This window comes from Columba livia, chromosome 1 (assembly GCF_036013475.1).
Source record: "Columba livia isolate bColLiv1 breed racing homer chromosome 1, bColLiv1.pat.W.v2, whole genome shotgun sequence".
NCBI classification, from domain to species: Eukaryota; Metazoa; Chordata; class Aves; order Columbiformes; family Columbidae; genus Columba; species Columba livia.
The window spans coordinates 117,597,742-117,615,826 of NC_088602.1; the positions used below are offsets into that span (position 1 = coordinate 117,597,742).

Below are 18,085 nucleotides of genomic sequence, written 5' to 3' on the forward strand. Positions count from 1 at the left end.
GATGGCAATGAGGTCACCCCTCAGCCTTCTCCAGGCTAAACAAACCAAGTGGCTGCAGGTGTTCCTCGTAAGTCTTGCCCTCCAGACCTTTCACCTTCTTGGTTGCTCTCCTCTTGACACACTGTAATAATTTGATGTCTTCCTTATGTCAAGGAACCCAAAACTGCACACAGTGCTCCAGATGGGGCTGTGTCAGTGCAGAGTAGTGTGGGACAGTTGCCTCCCTCAACCAGGTAGCAATGCTGTGCTTGATGTGCCCCAGGACATGGCTGTCCCATTTGGCTGCTGGGGCATGCTGCTGACTCATATTTGGACAGTATTAAAGATCGAAGGAACAGACTAAAAGCAGAAAAGCCTGACTGCTAAGATCAACTGTTTTCTTAATCCAACAGGATTAACTGTAGTTATGAAGTTTGTTTTTTTTTTTTTTTTTTTTTTGTCATAGGAGACCACTCAAAATTAGATCTAGGCCATAAAGCATTATCCTGTTTATAAATTATGAAAGAAAACTGTGAGCTATGGCAGATGCTTATAGGAAAGTCCATTAAAACACTAATCTGAGGGACCACTATAACTGAACAAAACATTAGAAACTTGAAGCTAGAAATACTTTATTGAACCACTTTTGGTTGTTTTGGAAATGCAGGAAGTGCCTTGCTATTGGCTGAAATTGTGCTCGATGAACAGAAGACACACCCTCCTAGAGCTGTACTACAGTCCCTCAGTATGACTGAAGGCAAGCAGAGAAGTGGCTCAGAATATAAGCAGCTACTGGAGAAATATGGATTCACAAATGTAGAAGTTAAGATCACAGGAAACTTACTAGATGCTCTTTTGTGCTTCAAGAAGAATCTGTCATCATAGTGTGCCCAGAAGCAAACTGGGATGCTGAATTTTTACAACACTTGTGCAATTTACCTATCATCAACCACCACATATTGTCACTTTAGGATCATTTTGACCCTTTATCAGAAGGCCTTGAATAATAGTTGGACTGCAGCTTCAGCAGGAGTGAGTTCTATGCATTTAAAAAGTGGGGCAGGCTAAAACTCCTATGTATTAAATACCTACACGTCCAGTTATTTTGGCTAGCTTACAGACCATATTAAGCTCAGACTTGACGTAGATGTATAGGATGGCAAGTTAAAACTACAGGCTTTTATGAGCCACATTAATACCTTTGTTTTCTTGAACTTTAAAATTAAAGAGAATTATCTCTCTACAGTGTATTCAGTGGTTACTTCTCATTTTTACCAGAAATGAAGAAGAAAAAAAAAACTACCATCTGTCTGAATTTGAGGATGCTAGCCCTCTTTTTTCATGTTTTTATGGGGCTTTAATAAAAAACATCTCAAGGATTCAAGGATACCCTTTTTAAAGTACATTTTTCACAGGCAAAAGTGAAAATAGGACAAACCTCCACCATCTTCCTACAGCAGCTATAATGTCAGAGAAACTTCAGCAGCCTCTGCCTTCCAGCCACAGAATGTTCCCACACAGCCTGCAGTTGAGAGCTGTTCCTATCAGTTTCAAGTTTTTCTGAATGTGGTTAAATGGCCATAGATGCTTTCTGTCATGCATGTGTGTATGTATATATGTATATATATATATATATATGTGTGTGTGTGTATACATATATATATATCCCATATCTTCAAGTAATTTGTCACTGATGTCACATTTTCTAATGTTTATTTTTTCCTGATACTTCATTGATATTTATTTTTTGTCTTTAAAGTGTATTTTATAGTGCAAGCCTTCCTGGAGATTAAACTTACACTTTCAAACTCACTTTCTTCTCTATCAGTTGTGAGTTTCTTGCCTGTCATGCTTCTGCAGCAATAATCCCAATAAAACAATGTAAAAGAAGCCGTGCCTATGCTGAATCACCCACCTCAGGAAATTAAAGGGAGTTGATGGGCAAGGTAGAGAGTTGCATCTGCCTGGTAGATTGTGTCTTATTTTACTTAATCAGAAGTTACTTTGCTCTTTGAGCAGGGAGTAAAGCGGAAGTGCCACCGTGATACAATTCATCATGAGAAACATGCTTACTACACAGCATTGCAGCTGCACAAAATCAGGGAAATGTCAGATTTTAAACACACTGGGGACTTTAATTCTTAGCAGAAGGTTTTTATGAATGGAAATTTGATTGATCTCATTTGTATAGACATTTAGGGAGATAACAGTTGGCACACCTGTAACTGTCATGGACTTTAAAACTATGCCTCTAAGTACTATGTGTGAGACTGTAAAATTTGAATAGAATGTACTCAGCTACCACACAACCTCAGCGTACTCTGTGATTAAAGCACAACACTGTATGCACACTAAGCATTAGTCCTGTGGGCATGGTGTCTGTGGTAATGCACTGCAGCTTTGCACTCACAGGATAATTAAACATTGGAGCAGGTTGCCCAGAGTGGTTGTAGAATCTCTGTCCTTGGAGGCTGGTGGCCTCCTCCCTGCCCTGGGTCAAGACAAACCACCACATAAGATGCAAGGCCAAAAGACAATGAGTAAAACAGTGCTTGTTTTGTCAGTAGCCCTCCCTTGGCTTCCCGTTTCCCCTCATGGGTCTGAAGATGAAGGAAGAGGCTGTATGTAAACAGGATCATTTAAGTTCTGCTTGTATCCCTAGGTCAGTCCCACCACAAAGACCTCAATTCCTACAGAAATAATGTACAATGTTGACTTTTGCACTCTTTCTGTAATGTTCACTATCCACTCTTTTGTCTGCTTGGCACAATTTCAACATGAATGTGAAGCAGCAATGTATCCCAAAGAGATGCAACTTTTATTCCTGTCTTAACTGTTTTCTATAACCCTCAAGCCAATTCTACCAAAGTCAGCCCTTCTTCCCCTAAATGCAGAGACGTGACTTGACTTGTGAGTGTTTGATCCCTCTCTAGTGGGGAAGGGAATTTCCTGGGTTTGTGAGAGGAGTGGGTTATACATTTAATAGTGGATTAGTCATTTAATAGGAGAGCAAATCCATACATGATAAATGAAATCACCTGTGTCTTTTACTTTGCACATTTATATATGGTAACAGAAATTCTCTTGCCCTGATAATAGATTAGTGTTGTTGCATGTGTTTGTTTTTAAATTAGGCTGTGGGGTTTTGCTGGCTGAAATGGTATTGGATGATGAGAAGAAGAACAGGAGCACAGCTCTGCTGCAGTCTTTGAACATGCTTGTGCAGACAGAGGGAAAGGAGAGAAGTGGCTCTGAATATCGAGGCTTACTGGAACAACATGGATTCACAAATGTCAAAATCAGATTGACAGGAAATTTGTTAGATGTCATTCTCTGCATTAAGACCTAGAAAAAAATGGATTTTTTAAATAAAATCTGGATATCTATGGTCATGTTTTGTAACTATGCAAATACATTCTCAGTTTCCTATCAGTATCGTAAAGAAGAAATGCTCTGTCAGCTTTCTGAAGTTACTTTTAATAAGGGGAAGAGATTGATTGTGTTTATTTTGAACTTGAATAAAATGATGCCAGAACATTCCAGCATCATTTGACAGCAGTGATACTGTGGCTGCCCAACACCTGTACTGTCCTCCGAAACAAGTCTCCAGCTGCAGATGGTGTACACAGCCCTCCACCAGTGTTCGCATTGCTGAGAAATCACAGTTTCTCCATACTTGGTGCAATTTGAATAGTCTGGGGTTTAGACCAGCACACATTGCTTTGCCCCTGTTTCAGGAAATTACTGCAAATATAATTTCAATACTCCATCACCATCTATTTTAATAACATTTTATGTTACGCTCTCTACTGTAAATAAGGAAATATTCTCTAATGACGCCTGGAAACTGCTACTGCAATGGCATAGTCAAGATTGGAAACAGGAGAACTGGAGCAGCAGGTTCTCAGGAGAGTCAAGAGAGACTGCTCTGCTCTATGTGGGGTTTCTGGAAAAAGGCAGTTGTATAAAAACAGAAGTTTCATTTGTGATTATAATTGGAGATTAAATGTGGGGGCACCACATTTGGTTCAAGAACATCCTTCTTTTCAGCCCACTTAATTTGTGAGCTCTTAGGAAAGTGGATAGCAGAATATAAGATTAGATAAAGAACAGAAAAGGAAAAAAGTGCAGAAACAGAAGGAAAAGCACAGTGCTAAAGGGAGAACCATTTCCTCAGTCAAATCTGAGCTCCCAGGGTGAATGGGACAGGACAAGTATTGACTGAATAGTCTCCTATAACAAAAGTTATGTATGTTTTGCCTTAATTTTTCAAGTTGACATTTCAAGAGTCCCAGAGTATGTTCGTTTTTACTCAGTAGAAAAAGTTATGGGGAAAAAAATCCCAGCCTCACGCATATTTTGTTGTGCTAGGAGAATATTAGCATGCAGTTATGAGCTTTTTATTGAAAAGAAAAACACCACACTAAGCTGTGTGTGCCTGCCTGAGAATATGCACCCACAGCCTTTCATTAATTACATCCAAAATGCAGGCCTGTAACACTGTGTGCCTGAACCTGTGTGGGCATAGGAGTCACTTCACTGTATCTGTATTATGATTTACCATACAAAATAGCACACAATTTACTTTGTATCTTTTGATGTGCAAAAAAAAAAAAAAGGTGTAGTGACAAAATATATGGTATATCCTACTACAGTAAAAACAAAGGCTGCACCTGGCACATCCTGTTCTCACAACACGCCCTCTGGGAGACACGCTCTCATTTTGAAATCCTGCAAAGTACATAGATGTGTAAGCAGTGGTTTCAGACACCTCAGCTATTGCAACTTCGTGGTTCACCAGTCATCTATTTAAAAAAAATAATGTTTGGCTTTATTTACTTTTGCAGGAATCATCCATTAAAAGTGAAAGCAATAATAAAAGGTGTGTGTGAACTAATGCCCTCCAGCTAGAACTATTTCAAGACTTAGTTTTAGAAATAATAGGTATAATTTCCAACAGAATTTTGGCCATTAGTTGTAAAATTTCACTCTCAGCGTACAACAAAATTAGCAGAAATTACTGATGGAGACCAGGCCTGAGTATGTAGGGGGCCCTGCCATGATTGCCTACTCAGGCAACCTGCAGAAAAGCTTTTCACAGCATATAACTGAGCACCCAAACAAGCCAGGAGCACACTTGCCCATCGCTGACACCAAGCTGAGTGGTGCAGTTGACACCCCTGAGGGAGGGGATGCCATCCAGAGGGACCTGGACAAGCTCAAGAAGAGGGCCCATGCAAACCTCATGAGGTTCAACAAGGCCAGGTACCAGGTCCTGCACCTGGATGGGAGCAAACCCCAGTATCAATGTGGGCAGGGGGATGAAGGGATTGAGAGCAGCCCTGCAGAGGAGGACTGAGGGGTACTGGGGATGAAAGACTGGACATGAGCTGGCAATGTGCACTTGCAGCCCAGAAGGCAAATCATATCTTGGGCTGCATCAAAAGGAGCATGGCCAGCAGATTGAGGGAGGTGATTCTGCCCCTCTGCTGTGCTCTGCTGAGACCCCACCTGGAGTCCTGTGTCCAGCTCTGGAGCCCTCAGTACAGGAAAGACATGGACCTGTTGGAGAGGGGCCAGAGGAGCAACAGAAAAATGATCAGAGGGCTGGAACAGCTCTGCTGTGAGGACAGGCTGAGAGAGTTGGGCTTGTTCAGCTTGCAGAAGGCTCTGAAGAAACCTTATTGTGGCCTTTCAGTACTTAAAAAGGGCCTATAAAAAAGATGGGGACACACTTTTTAGCAAGGCCTGTTGTGACAGGACAAGGGGCAATGGTTTTAAATGAAGGGAGGGGAGATTCAGGCAAGACATGAGGTAGAAATTGTTTACACTGAGGGTGGTGAAACACTGGCCCAGGTTGCCCAGAGAGGTGGTAGATGCCCCATCCCTGGAGACATTCCAGGCCAGGCTGGACGGGGCTCTGAGCAACCTGATCTAGTTGAAGATGTCCCTGCTCAGTGCAGGGGATTGGACTGGATGGCCTTGGAAGGTCCCTTCCAACCCAAACCATTCTATGATTCTGGGATCGTCCCTTTAGGAAACCATGGGTACATTCTCTGGAATTTCATTTTTCTGGATCGGTTCAGTGACAGGCAGAGAAGCCTGGTGATGTGATGCTTGGCACCTCAATGGTGAGCAGGAGGGAACAGAACCTGGAAACACGGGAATGCTTTCGATCGGCATTATCTTGAGGATGGTGAGCACCGAGCAAAACCCGCTGGTACCCTGACAGTGCCCCAAATCCGCGCCCCTCCTCCCAGCGGCTGCTCATGTGGCGTCGGAGCAGCGTCCCCGTCCTGCGCTGGCTTCCAGCAGCCGTCACCAAAGCATCTTCCCTGTTCGCCCGGTTGTCCCGCCCACCGACCGGCCGGGCTCGCAGACCCGCACCCCAAACCCGGTGCTCTGCCGCCTCGCACTCCGCTTCCCGGCCGGTCGTGTGAGGCGTCTCGGCGAGATGTGCCCCGCTAAGGCTGCGCTGGTTCCTGTGAGCTCCACCGAAACGCTCCAGACAGCGGCCGTTGTGAAAAAAAATCTGTGTGAGGAGCGGTGACCTACACACTGCCCTGCGGCCTGGGCGACGCCGGGCTGGGCGGGCGCCGGCGAGGCCTCTCGCCCTTCACAGGTGGCGGCGGCCGCCCGGCCGGCCCGAGGCGCCCTGGGCGACGCGGCGCTGCGCCACTGGCGCCGCAAGGGCGGAGGGAGGGAGCGGCGCACCCCACCACCCCCCGTAACCGCCGCTTTGAACCGGCGCGGCTCCTCCCACCCGGGGAGGTGAGGCCCCGCCTCTGGGGCGGTGCGGCCAATGGGGGGCTGGGGGGCGGGGCCAGCAGGGCCCGGCATTTAGCTCATGCGCGGAGACGATCCCGCCCTTTCAGCCTGAGCGGCAGCAGCGTCTCTTTCCCGGCGGCTCCGGTGAGCGCGAACATGGCGGACCAGGCCATCTCCTTCCTCAAGGACTTTCTGGCGGGCGGCGTCGCCGCCGCCATCAGCAAGACGGCGGTGGCTCCCATCGAGCGAGTCAAACTCTTGCTGCAGGTCAGCGGCGCGGCCGAGCCCGGCGGGAGCGGGGTCAGCCCGTCACGTTCGGCCGCGGGCGCCCGCCGAGGCCGGGCGGGAGGTGGGGAGGGCAGGGAGGAGGGCGGGCGGGCGCGCGCCGCCCACGCGGAATGGAAGCCGCGCGAGGCGGCGGCCGTTGCTGCTGCTGGGGGGGAGGGGGCGAGGGGGGTGTCACGTGGGCGGTGGGCGCTCGCGGCGGAGAAGCCGGTTCCGCTATGCGGGGCGCGGCGCTGCGGCAGGGGCGGGCCGGGGGAGGGGGGGCCGGAGGGAGGGGCGAGGGGGCGGCTGCCGGTGTCACTTCCTGCCGTCCCGCTGCTGGCGCCGGGCGCGCAGAGGGCGAAGGGGGGAGGGCGGCAGCGCGCCGCCATCTTGGTGACCTTCACGTGACGGCGCGGCCGGGCACCGCATTGGCCCCGCGGCGGGGCGGGGCCGGGCCGGTTCGGCGCGCGGGGCCCCGTGTGACCCCTGCGGGCGGGGTGGGGCCGCCCGGCGCCCCAAGGTGACTCCCGTGACCTTCGCGGCGGCCTCGGCCTCGCCGGGAGCGGCGGCCGCTGCTCCGCCGCCGCCTCCCACCTCTCTGGCCGGGAGCCCTCTCGGCGTCAGGCCGTTCTCAGGTGCCCCCTCCCCGACCGTAGGCTGCCCCTGTCAGGGCTGTCACCTCCAGGTCGCTCAGGCCTTCACGTACTTGTCGTGTGGCTGCCCTTGCTCCTCGCAGCTGGCCCTTATCCAGTTCTGGAGAAGCTGGGAAGCAGCGCCTTTTTCCGCTTTTTAGCGTTGTGTGAGATCTCCCATATCTTTGACTGTTCCCTCATGAACGTCCTCTGGTTTCACGTGTGTGTGTAAAACCCAGCCTTGTAACCCAGGCTTATAATTCTTGAGAATTAACTCAAGTTCATCCTCAAGTTCTTTGGTCTTCAAAATATGAGTAAATGACAGTTCTCCTTAGTTTTTTAAGACTCAGACTGACCCAGTAGCTTTTGCTTGGGAGTTTGCTATCATGGTTAACGGAAGCTTAATCTCCATGAGTAGCTGCCATCAGGCATTCAGGCTTAACAGCTCTTGGTTTCATGGTATAAGCAGGCTTAACCCCAGCTGTACGTCAGGCCTGCAGGGGCATATGATCAAACTGCATGTTTTTATTTGCAGGTACAACATGCAAGTAAACAAATTGCCGCCGATAAGCAGTACAAGGGTATCATCGATTGCGTAGTGCGTATTCCAAAGGAACAAGGAGTGCTGTCTTTCTGGCGAGGAAATTTGGCAAATGTCATCAGATACTTCCCAACTCAAGCTCTCAACTTTGCCTTCAAGGATAAGTATAAGCAGGTGTTCTTGGGAGGTGTAGACAAGCACACTCAATTCTGGAGGTATTTTGCTGGTAACCTGGCTTCTGGTGGTGCTGCTGGAGCCACTTCCCTCTGCTTTGTCTACCCCTTGGATTTTGCAAGAACCCGTTTGGCTGCTGATGTTGGAAAAGCTGGTGCAGACAGAGAATTCTCTGGTCTAGGGGACTGTCTAGTCAAAATTACCAAGTCTGATGGTCTGCGTGGCTTGTATCAAGGGTTCAATGTCTCTGTCCAAGGCATCATCATCTATAGAGCTGCCTACTTTGGGATCTATGATACAGCAAAAGGTAAAAGTTCAGAGGGGATCTGACAAACCTATTGTCAAGAGTTGTATTGTCTTTTCATGTCTGTTTCTGGGTGTTAAACTGTCTGTCAGTAGTAACTGTGAGAGTGGAGGTAGAAAGGGAGGGGAAGTATTAGTGCCAACATCAGTGGTGCTGCAGTGTTGAAGGCCACACTTGGGCATGAGTTCTTCCAAATGCCATCAAAGCATGTTGGTAACCATACACAATTACAAGCCTTTTTTTGTTCAGTACTTTACTGTAGTTCTGTTAAAGCAGTTAAGGTGTGTTTAACAGAGTGGGATTGAGTGGTGCTTTTACAAGGCACTTGTTTGTTAGTCTTGACATTTGGGCATAAAGGTCATTGATATTAGCTTATAGTTTAATGTAATTCACAAGGACAATGACTTGATTTGGTGGCATTTATTTCTAGAAAGAGCAGGGAATAGTGAAAACTCTTGTCATGCAATTTAGAAAAGAATCCTTGTGTTCAAATGTTACCTGTTTTGGTTACTGAGAAGAAAATCCTCTGCATTTCCTTAATATTTTTATATTGTATCAGCATGTTTAAAGTTTATCAGCTGTTTTGGTGCAGCTTCAGAGATGGCCTTACAATGTTTCATAATAGTTCTAGTAAAGTAGCTGTCATGTGGTGAGTGAACTGGAGGAGCATGTGCAAGATAAAAAACCTAATTATTTTTTTTTCTGATTGCAGGCATGCTCCCTGATCCCAGAAATACTCATATCGTTATCAGTTGGATGATTGCCCAGACAGTGACTGCTGTGGCTGGTGTGGTCTCCTATCCTTTTGATACAGTGCGGCGTAGGATGATGATGCAGTCAGGACGCAAAGGAGGTGGGCTGTTTATTCGTGCAGTTCTTTAAGCAGCATCAACAAGACAGGGTTCTTTTTTCCAAACAGTCATCTCTGAGCACTTGCAGTTCCCTGTTCCATAAATGATTTAAGTTATGTTTAAACAACATGAGTAAATGCAGTAGCACTCATAACTCATGGTGTTTGTCAGGAATTACTCTGAGGACTTTTCTTTATAGAATATGAAATGGGGAAATGAAATGTCTGTTTGCAGTGACAAATTAAATGAAGTTGACTAGGGGATAGTATAATTGCTGAAAAGAGCACTTAACATTTTTATTTTGTAATTTGGCTTTTAATAACTAGGCAAGCAGACAGGAAGCTTTTCTTTTGCCTGAACTAGGTATTGTGTTACTGTCTTAAAACTGTATTTTGAGACATCACAAAGTAGCTAGGGATACAAAGTAGCTGTTTTGATACAATTATAGGAGTTAAAAATGACTTTTTTTTTTTTTTTTTCTACAGCTGATATCATGTACTCTGGAACAATTGACTGCTGGCGGAAGATTGCAAGGGATGAGGGAGGAAAGGCCTTCTTCAAGGGTGCATGGTCCAATGTTCTCAGAGGCATGGGGGGTGCTTTTGTGCTTGTGCTGTACGATGAATTCAAGAAAGTCATTTAAACAGCCTAACTAGAATTGGAAATCAAGTTGAGCAGATCATGTAGAATAACTACCATTATGGACCATTGACCTTCAAGAAATTCCTGTGAGTCTTATTTATCGGAGCCAGATGATATTTGTAGATGGGGCTAGAAACTGATACAGAGGACTGATCCATTTCTCAGTAACATGCATGAAGACACTGAATCTGGCAGTTCAGTGTGGCGACTTTATATATATATTTTTTTTTTCCAGCAACAAGGAATCAGTGGCATTGGTTCTGGGTCCAATTTAGGCAGAAAAAAAAATTGTTTGCCTGTGGATCAGTCTCCAGTTTCAAGTCCTATCTTCTAGGACCATAAAATTGTATTTGAAAATACTTGCTAACAAATCATGGTTTTTTTCCACTTGTACTGAAGCACTATGTACCATTTTGCACAGCTGAACATCTAGCAATTTTGTTCTTAAATTGGGGCATTCTGGTGTAGAACAATAAACATACTTACTCTATCTGTGTTGAAATTATTACATAAAAGCTTTGGGAAAGCCTCTTTTGTTTGAAAACTTGTTTCAGATGATGGTTCCTATGATACACTTACACTGCACTCTGTAACAGAATAAGCTTGATTTAAAAAAAGAAATAATTGAATGTGAGAACTTCAGGGGGTGGGGTGGGGGGAGAAGCATGGGTTATACTAATAAAAACCACGCCCATTCTTTGTGCCTGATAGTGTATGATGAGCTGCTGCAAGTGGCTTTTTGCATGATTCTTAGAAACTGATTTGCAACTTTTCATATTTTAAAGGGAGGGTTTTCTGTTGTAGTGCTAGGAGAACCCAAAGTCCCAAGGACAGTCAAAAAGTAATGCTCTTGCCCTTGGTAAAACAGCTTAAATTTAAATTTAAAACAACGTGGAAAGCAACATGGCATTCATGCAAAAATCCAGGAACCTAGTAAATGCCTTCGTCTTCTGAGTAACCCATGTATTGTGTTATTGCTGCTATTTGGAAATGCTGATTGTGCCGTTCAAGATACAGTTTGGCCTGATGTATAGCAGTGATCAGTACCTCTGGGGAAGGTGAACTGAATCTGAAATGAAGTTCATTCTAAGAGGTGAAGTTGATGGGCTGTGTGAGAGGGAATATGTGTGCTTCTGTGTAGCTGTAAAATATAGATCAAGATAGGTCAGCCTTCAATATTAACGGATTAATGTCTAGTTCTGAGGATTGTCAGAAGACCGAAATCGGATTGAGTAGTTTCTCTTACTGCTATTTAAAAATAATACCTATGTGCCGTTCTCCATATGTATATAATCTTGCTTTTGTACTTCATAATCTGCAAAGACATGGTAGGGGGACCAGTAAATGAAAACAAGGTGTTCATCTTCTAGTCATGTTTGTAAGAACTCTCTCTAAATCATGAGAATGAAACAGTGTGTCATTGTATAATGAGTCAATGAAGGCTGACTGAGCTGTCTTAAGTTCTTTTGTGTGCCTTCTGAGGTTGCTGTTCAAGATGAAGTATTTAAATTAACTACATGGCTTTGGCTGATTATTACCTTCCTCTCCAACATATAATTTACCTTTTTCCTTTCACTGTTGCACAAGCACTGCTTTCAGCATCTGTATGTGAATGTAAGTACATAACACAGCTGCGTTGTACCTACTGCAAGTGTTTTATCCAGTTTGGTCACGGTGGCCTCCTTGTGGTGCAGGCAGGTCCCTTGATGTTGACCTTGCCAATCAACTTGCTGTTTCAGTTGGAATTATACTGATCTTTGGGGGCAGGGGAAGAGTTTTTGTCTATATAAATAGAATACTTAGGAGCAACTTTCTCTATCAGTGGCTTGGAAGGTGGAGGTAATGATAGGATACTCCCCTAGTGTATGGTGGCCCTGGGTTTGTGAGGAAGAACCAAACATGACAATTACTTGAGCAGCCCTTGAAAGGATGAGGAGGTCTTTCACCCCACCTTCCCTCTTTACCTCCAGAACTAGATTTCAACCAGAAGAAGTAGGAAAAGAAATCAATGCAATTGTGGTTATTTGGGTTTTTAAGTGGGACTGCAATTTAGCTATGCTGTGCGTTCAGCATGTACTACTTGGTGTTCATTTTTTTTAGTATATGGCTTCCCTTGGTCATGCAGCAGCAATCTTCAATGTGTGATTACGCAGTGTGGGAACATAAGAGGCAAACAATAAATGAGACTTTTAAAGAAAGCATTTGTTTTCTGCCTTATTGAAACATTGACGTATTTATTTTGAAAAAAAAAAAATGTTAGGAAAGCATCTGGAATTTGTAAAAGAAAATAGTGGCATCTAAAGCCTGTATTTTTAAAAGGCATTGGAAATAAGGCTTGCACCCTTTGAATAATAAAATGCATTGGTGTCGGGAAGTATTTACATTTAAAATCCAGTTAGGTCATGTTACAGGTTTTATTTCAGTTCTCACAAGTGTTACACTGAATTTTTGAAGACTCAAATATTATCCATGTAAGTTGATTCTATATTAATATTGCAGAGATTCACGTTTGCATTGGGAGTACTGAGCCTATGAAATGGCTGACTGGCAGCCCAGTATTAATATTTATTTTTGACAAGTGCAGGTTTTTTTCCTACTTTTCTGTTTTGCATAAAATTTATTGGATATACTGCGACAGTTTGGTATTGCTGATTGTGATGTTGAAGGGCATTTTTAAACATTTTCAATAGCTAAGTTTCTGCTTCCAAAAATACTCTGGTTATATAAATATAAGCTGGTAAAATTAACTACTTTGGCATTCTTAAGCAGTCCTAGCATTCTACAGGAAATCGTATTTGGAGGAAAGAAGCATCATAGCAATGAAGACTGGAAATCAGAAGTTTCTTCTGCGTTGTGGGTGAGAGGCCTTATCTTGCACTGTGAAGAAAATCTCCACAAGGTTTAAGGAAGTCTTCACAGTAGGTGTTTGCAGAAAAGCTCAGCTGTCAGGCATTGTGGTTTTGAACAAAGGGAAAAGAGTAAATTTTAGGAATTTTTCTCCTTTTTTTCCCCCATCCCGTTTTAGGTGGGACAAATAGTTTTGTAGGTAATGATACTCATTTCTAGTCTGTGCTGTGAAATAGTTCTTTGTTAGGAGGACCCGTGATTTTCTTTCATGCTGCGGAATCCAAGTGATCTTTATGTTTCAAAAGCTAAGTCATCTCTTCAACCATAGTTATTTCCTCAGTACAACTTTTTTTGGGTTGATGTACATATTCTGTCTAAAGAGAAAGAAAATTCTGTAACATGCAGTAAGCCACAGAGTCACTGTTGATCAGAGAACATTTCTAAACATTAGGTACACCAGTACTAGATGCACCTCCTCTTGGTATTTTAATACATAGGAAATGTTTGCAAAGCAGGAGAAAACAGTTTTGAGGACAGCTAAGGATTGTTAGACTTCTAATGTGTATTATCAGTGCTACCTATTGTCAGCTGAAGGAAAAAAATAAAAGTTGATTTAAATGCTGGACAACCTTAGCTGAGACAAGAGAAGAAATTTACTCGGTGAGTAGTTTTCCGTGTGTAGTCACTAAGAGAGAAAATGTTTTGTTTGCTATTTTACATTTTCAGGAGTGCTACAAGAGTGGAAGTTGCTGGGTAAGATCATAGCACTGGAACAGGGCGTGGGGCTTAAAATATTGAGGACAGATAAATCTGATTTTTTAAAAAATAGAGGGATAGTGGGGGGGAGGGCAGGCAATGTTGCTGGGACGAAGAAGGGAAAAGCAAGCTGGCCGTCATGTTAAGGATGTGTTACAAAGCATCAAACCAGGATGACTTGGTGAGGAATTTTGTCTAGGAAATCTGGAACTGGCAAGTGCTGCAGGGCTTCGGAATCATGGTGCTTTATGCTACTTGGCCTTTCACTGAGGAAAGCAATGCGTTTGCACACAGTGTGTCTTGCGAGTCCTTGCAGTACAGGAAAAGAGGAAAACAAAGTGTTGTTCTGAGTGAAGGTGAGGAAAGTATTTGGGTGAGAATAGCCAAAAAGTGAAGGAATATTAATAAAATGGGTTAGAGGAATGCAAGGTGTCTGCACTGGGTGAATCGGTTGGTTGGATCTTCCCCATGGCAAATGGGAAAACTGGCAGTTCTTTAACATGAGTGTTAAGGATAAAAGTACAAACTCAGTGCGGAAAGATTAGGGTTGTAAATAATGAGTTTTTTTCAGTGATCTAAGGAAAAGTGTCGTGAAACAGGACAAATAATGACAAAATGTGGAAGATTGTTGGGTAAGTAGGGACAAAATGAGGAAATACAAGTTTTAAGAAGGTGTGATTAGCAAGGGACATTACAGGTTTCAAAATGGCTCCTAAATATATTAGCACTAAACTCAAGGAAGAGATAGTTCTGGTGTGCAATGGAGGAGGAGAACTCTCCATACATAACCTGTTTATGCTTTATTATCTGCTTTGAAGAATTACAGCATTCAATCAGTGTTAAAGATACCTGAGTGTGGAGGGAAAAGATAACATAAGACTAGGCTTTAAGACTAGATTAAAATAGGGAAAGAAGCGTCTAGAAACCGTTTAGACACGACTTACAATTTACCTTCATGGTGCACATGAGGTAACATGAGCTGAGGGCTGCGCTTGAACGCTGACAACTACTGATAAGGTGCTGCCTGTGTGGAAGTGCCCGTGTCACCGTTTACAAAACCACATCCACAAAAGCTTCTGGGTTGTGTGGAGTGGTTTTGAGTATTTCTGAGAGTGTAAATACAGGATATACAGTTTAGCAAAAACAAGCGATCCAGAGGGTCTGCTATTTTTGAAGTACTGCTTGCTATTTTGCTACCAGTTACTATTTAATAACTTGATAGACTATGGACTGCTGTGCTGTAGCCTTTGCTCTAGGAGCCTGATTTGAAGTGAGGTGTTGGGTGTTTATGACTTAGTGTATATGAGGAAACTCATCCAAGTTACATCACTACCTCTCTTCTATTAAAGCCAAAGATGGCAGGACCAAAGCCGAGTAAGTTAGGACAATGTTCTGGTATATAGTTACCAAAACTGAAGAGTTTGAGTAGCAATGGCTTTGTGGATTTTTTGTAAAGGATGGAAAGAAAATTTCTGTGTCACTTTTGGAAGAAAGCCTCTTTGAAAAGGGTGGTTGGTGTTGCTCCCTGAAACATGGTTGGCAATGAACAACTAGCATGCTTCATTGACTTTAAGAACATCCTTGTTTTATCCAGCTGATGCAAAGCATTCTCTCACTATGCAGATGTTGTGCAAACCACTCTTCTAACAGACAAATTGGAAGAGAAACCTGGATGGTCTGGACCCTGATTGTCATGACACGTGAAGAAAGATTGGAAGGGTTAGTTGCTGTTGGCAGTGTGCAAGTTTGTAAGATGCTGTAAACAGGAAAAGAATAAGATGTAGTGGATTTTAAGTGCAGTAAAACAGGCTATTTAAAAAGCTTTCTAAAAGTAAGGATAATTAAACAGACTGCATAGAGATACTACAGAATATTGGTCAGACTCAATTTGCACAAAACATCAAAGTTGTCATAACTAATGCTATGCTGAAGCACAGGGGAAGGGTAGTTAAACTCTGAAGATTTTTCCAGTCATGCTCTTCATGATTCAGTGAAACAGTTGTTTTGTTCTGTTTTGTTTTTTAAAAGTGTATAGCCAGATTTATAGAAAGTATTTTCACATTGTATTATGACCATGGATATTTGAAAATGCTAACAGCAAATGTTTTCTCACTTAGGTTATTTTCAACGCATGAACAGCAACCTAGAGAAACTGGTACATGCAGAAGTTACTGGTCTCATTAAAAATTATAACTCTGGAAAATCACTAGCATCTGGCATAGAGGATTTTTAGTTTCAAAACAGCATACTTTGCATGGGAACGAATTAGTTTTTAATGGACCAAATTTAATGCTCATTCTTATATTCCTGTTATTCTAGTCAAGCCGATTGTGGTTTACATTAACAAATTTAACTGAATTGAAAAGAAAGCATACCTGGGTGTCTTCATCATTTGATGCATTAAATTTATCTCTTGGTTGTGGAATGGGAGAAAATAAACTTTTGAAACTGCAATACCTTTGGGTAGAAAACAGGATTGTGAAGAAATTAAGAATACTGGTAATATAACTTACACGAACATTTTGTGTTGTACTTTAAGGACATTTTTTACTTTCAAGATTGAATAGCTGCTGCTCTATCGCTAAGTGAGAAGGAAAACATTTTGAGTGTTGACTGGTGGGTAACTGTTATTACGCTAATCACTGGGGTAACTAAGATTTACTTTGTGGTGAGAGTCACAGTAAATACTTTATTAAACAATGACTTTCAGTAAATCACATGACATAACTTTCTTCCTCTGCTGAGAAGTTTTATCAAAATAGTGACAGGCTAATTTATCCTGGTTCACTCTTGTCTGGTACTGTATGAAGCCAATGGCTTCAAAGCAATGTGGATGTTAAATGCTTAAGAACAAAAATCTTTTGCAGGATCTGGTGGAATCAGTCACTAGCTTTAACATCCTTTCCTCCTTTTTCAGTTGTCATGATTTTGCATGCCAAGGTGCCATAAACAACAATACTGGTAATAATATTTCATTACATTGATAATCAGATTGTTTAAGTTTGAAGAGAGGAGACAGGAGGAATGTGTTTCATAGAAATTATACTATATCAATAGTTTCTACATCAATACGGTTGACTTACCTTTTGAAAAGACAATATGGGAGCAGTGTCACCGAGATCGTTCCAAGTGCTATCAGAAATAAAGTCACAAAAATGAAGTAATCTTTCCCTTGACCTGGAACATCCAAGAGAGGGAAATATCTTAGCATGCCAAAAAGCTGGGTTTATGCCTGTCAATAATGAATGCAAATTTAACTCATTTTTTTACATAATCAGAAGGACTTCAGCTTGTCTTCTTACAGAACCTTGTCGAAAAATTTCAGGTACGCTTGACACATTTTAAACCATTTTGAACGTTTCAATTGTAGAGAGTTAAAGAAGAAAATCCAGAAAAGGAGATGAAGAAAAAGTGTAACAGAATGAAAAATACAGCAAAAGTGGTGGAACTGTAAAAAGAGTGTTGAGGAAATGACGAAAAAGAAGATGTGGAAGGAAGAGGATGATATTCCTGGCAAAAACTTGAAGAACTGAAGGGCAGCCTCAACACCCTGGACTGAAGACAAGACTTGGGTCTGTCTCCGACTGTTCCTGTAGCCCTGGTATCTGAGAAACTGCTGCCTTCACAATCCTGACCAACCAAAAGCTGGTATCAGCCTTTGTTGCCATAGTACTTAAGCATCTCCTCTGCTTTAGGAATTTGCACCCAGTTCCTTCCATGTCATTGGTAAGAATTGACTTTTTATTTGTATCTTTGAATGTGAGGGAGAAAAGGAAGCAAACATACTGAATAAAAAATACTGGGAAAAAAAAACCACCAAAAAACAAACAAATGAACAAAAAGAAAAAACCACAACAAAAAAACAGTATCAAAATAATATTTCACAGTCCTACCAAACTCGATGGGCTCACTCCATTCTCCCCAACTTGAGTTTACAAGACAGTTTTTGCCACGTGCTCTGATTTTCAGAATGTATTCTTTTTTCTCATTGTAATTTTGGAATTCGTATGTGTTGTTGTTAACCTAAAATCAAAGCAATCAGACTGTGCATTTCACCTCATAGGCAAATAATAATAAAATTTTGGGTTTAATTTCCTGATACAGTTTCTATAAAAAACTATTTTATATGATTTTGTAAGTATGTAGTAGTTACATGTTCTTCCCCACAAATTTAAAACCGTGATAAATTAGTTAATCCTGCCACCGAATCTTACTGGTTTTTGAAGTTTATAGCTGGATTTTGAAGTTTGTTTGGTCTTTAATTTGTTATGCTCTAAGTTCACTTTTTTTCCCTGTCCCTGTTTATTGATCCTAAAAAAAAAAC

At 42.6% G+C, this 18,085-nt stretch overlaps 3 protein-coding genes across 5 annotated transcripts in view; 2 read left to right on the forward strand and 1 right to left on the reverse strand.

The window, feature by feature from the left end:
• ASMTL (acetylserotonin O-methyltransferase like) overlaps window positions 1-3,371 on the forward strand; it is a 28,596-nt gene extending 25,225 nt beyond the window's left edge. Inside the window, exon 13 of one of the 2 annotated variants that reach the window (XM_065074494.1) lies at window positions 3,114-3,371. In XM_065074494.1, the coding sequence (XP_064930566.1) occupies window positions 3,114-3,328 (215 nt within the window). In that variant the 3' untranslated portion in view covers window positions 3,329-3,371. Of the gene's footprint in view, window positions 1-646 lie in introns of both variants that reach the window. The other variant, XM_065074485.1, reaches the window with a different exon arrangement.
• A 3,400-nt stretch (window positions 3,372-6,771) lies between these two features.
• SLC25A6 (solute carrier family 25 member 6) lies at window positions 6,772-10,648 on the forward strand. Its single transcript, XM_065074688.1, has 4 exons — window positions 6,772-7,014; window positions 8,182-8,668; window positions 9,378-9,518; window positions 10,002-10,648. The coding sequence occupies exons 1-4, from the start codon at window positions 6,904-6,906 to the stop codon at window positions 10,157-10,159; spliced, it is 897 nt and encodes a 298-aa protein (XP_064930760.1). The 5' UTR covers window positions 6,772-6,903; the 3' UTR covers window positions 10,160-10,648.
• LOC102094408 (granulocyte-macrophage colony-stimulating factor receptor subunit alpha) overlaps window positions 10,080-18,085 on the reverse strand; it is a 37,088-nt gene continuing 29,082 nt past the window's right edge. For both annotated transcript variants that reach the window (XM_005502552.3, XM_065074510.1), the window contains exons 9-12: window positions 17,655-17,784; window positions 16,845-16,938; window positions 16,137-16,218; window positions 10,080-13,379 (exon numbers count right to left, since the gene is read on the reverse strand). In XM_005502552.3, the coding sequence (XP_005502609.2) occupies window positions 13,311-13,379; window positions 16,137-16,218; window positions 16,845-16,938; window positions 17,655-17,784 (375 nt within the window). In that variant the 3' untranslated portion in view covers window positions 10,080-13,310. The remainder of the gene's footprint in view (window positions 13,380-16,136; window positions 16,219-16,844; window positions 16,939-17,654; window positions 17,785-18,085) is intronic.

What these genes read in the sequence shown, in the direction of transcription:
- SLC25A6 (XM_065074688.1), top strand. Translation starts at nt 6,904, where the DNA reads ATGGCGGACCAGGCCATCTCCTTCCTCAAGGACTTTCTGGCGGGCGGC. An exon ending in GAGTCAAACTCTTGCTGCAG is followed by an intron (nt 7,015 to 8,181) that starts GTCAGCGGCGCG and finishes TTTTATTTGCAG; the next exon opens with GTACAACATGCAAGTAAACA. An exon ending in GATCTATGATACAGCAAAAG is followed by an intron (nt 8,669 to 9,377) that starts GTAAAAGTTCAG and finishes TTCTGATTGCAG; the next exon opens with GCATGCTCCCTGATCCCAGA.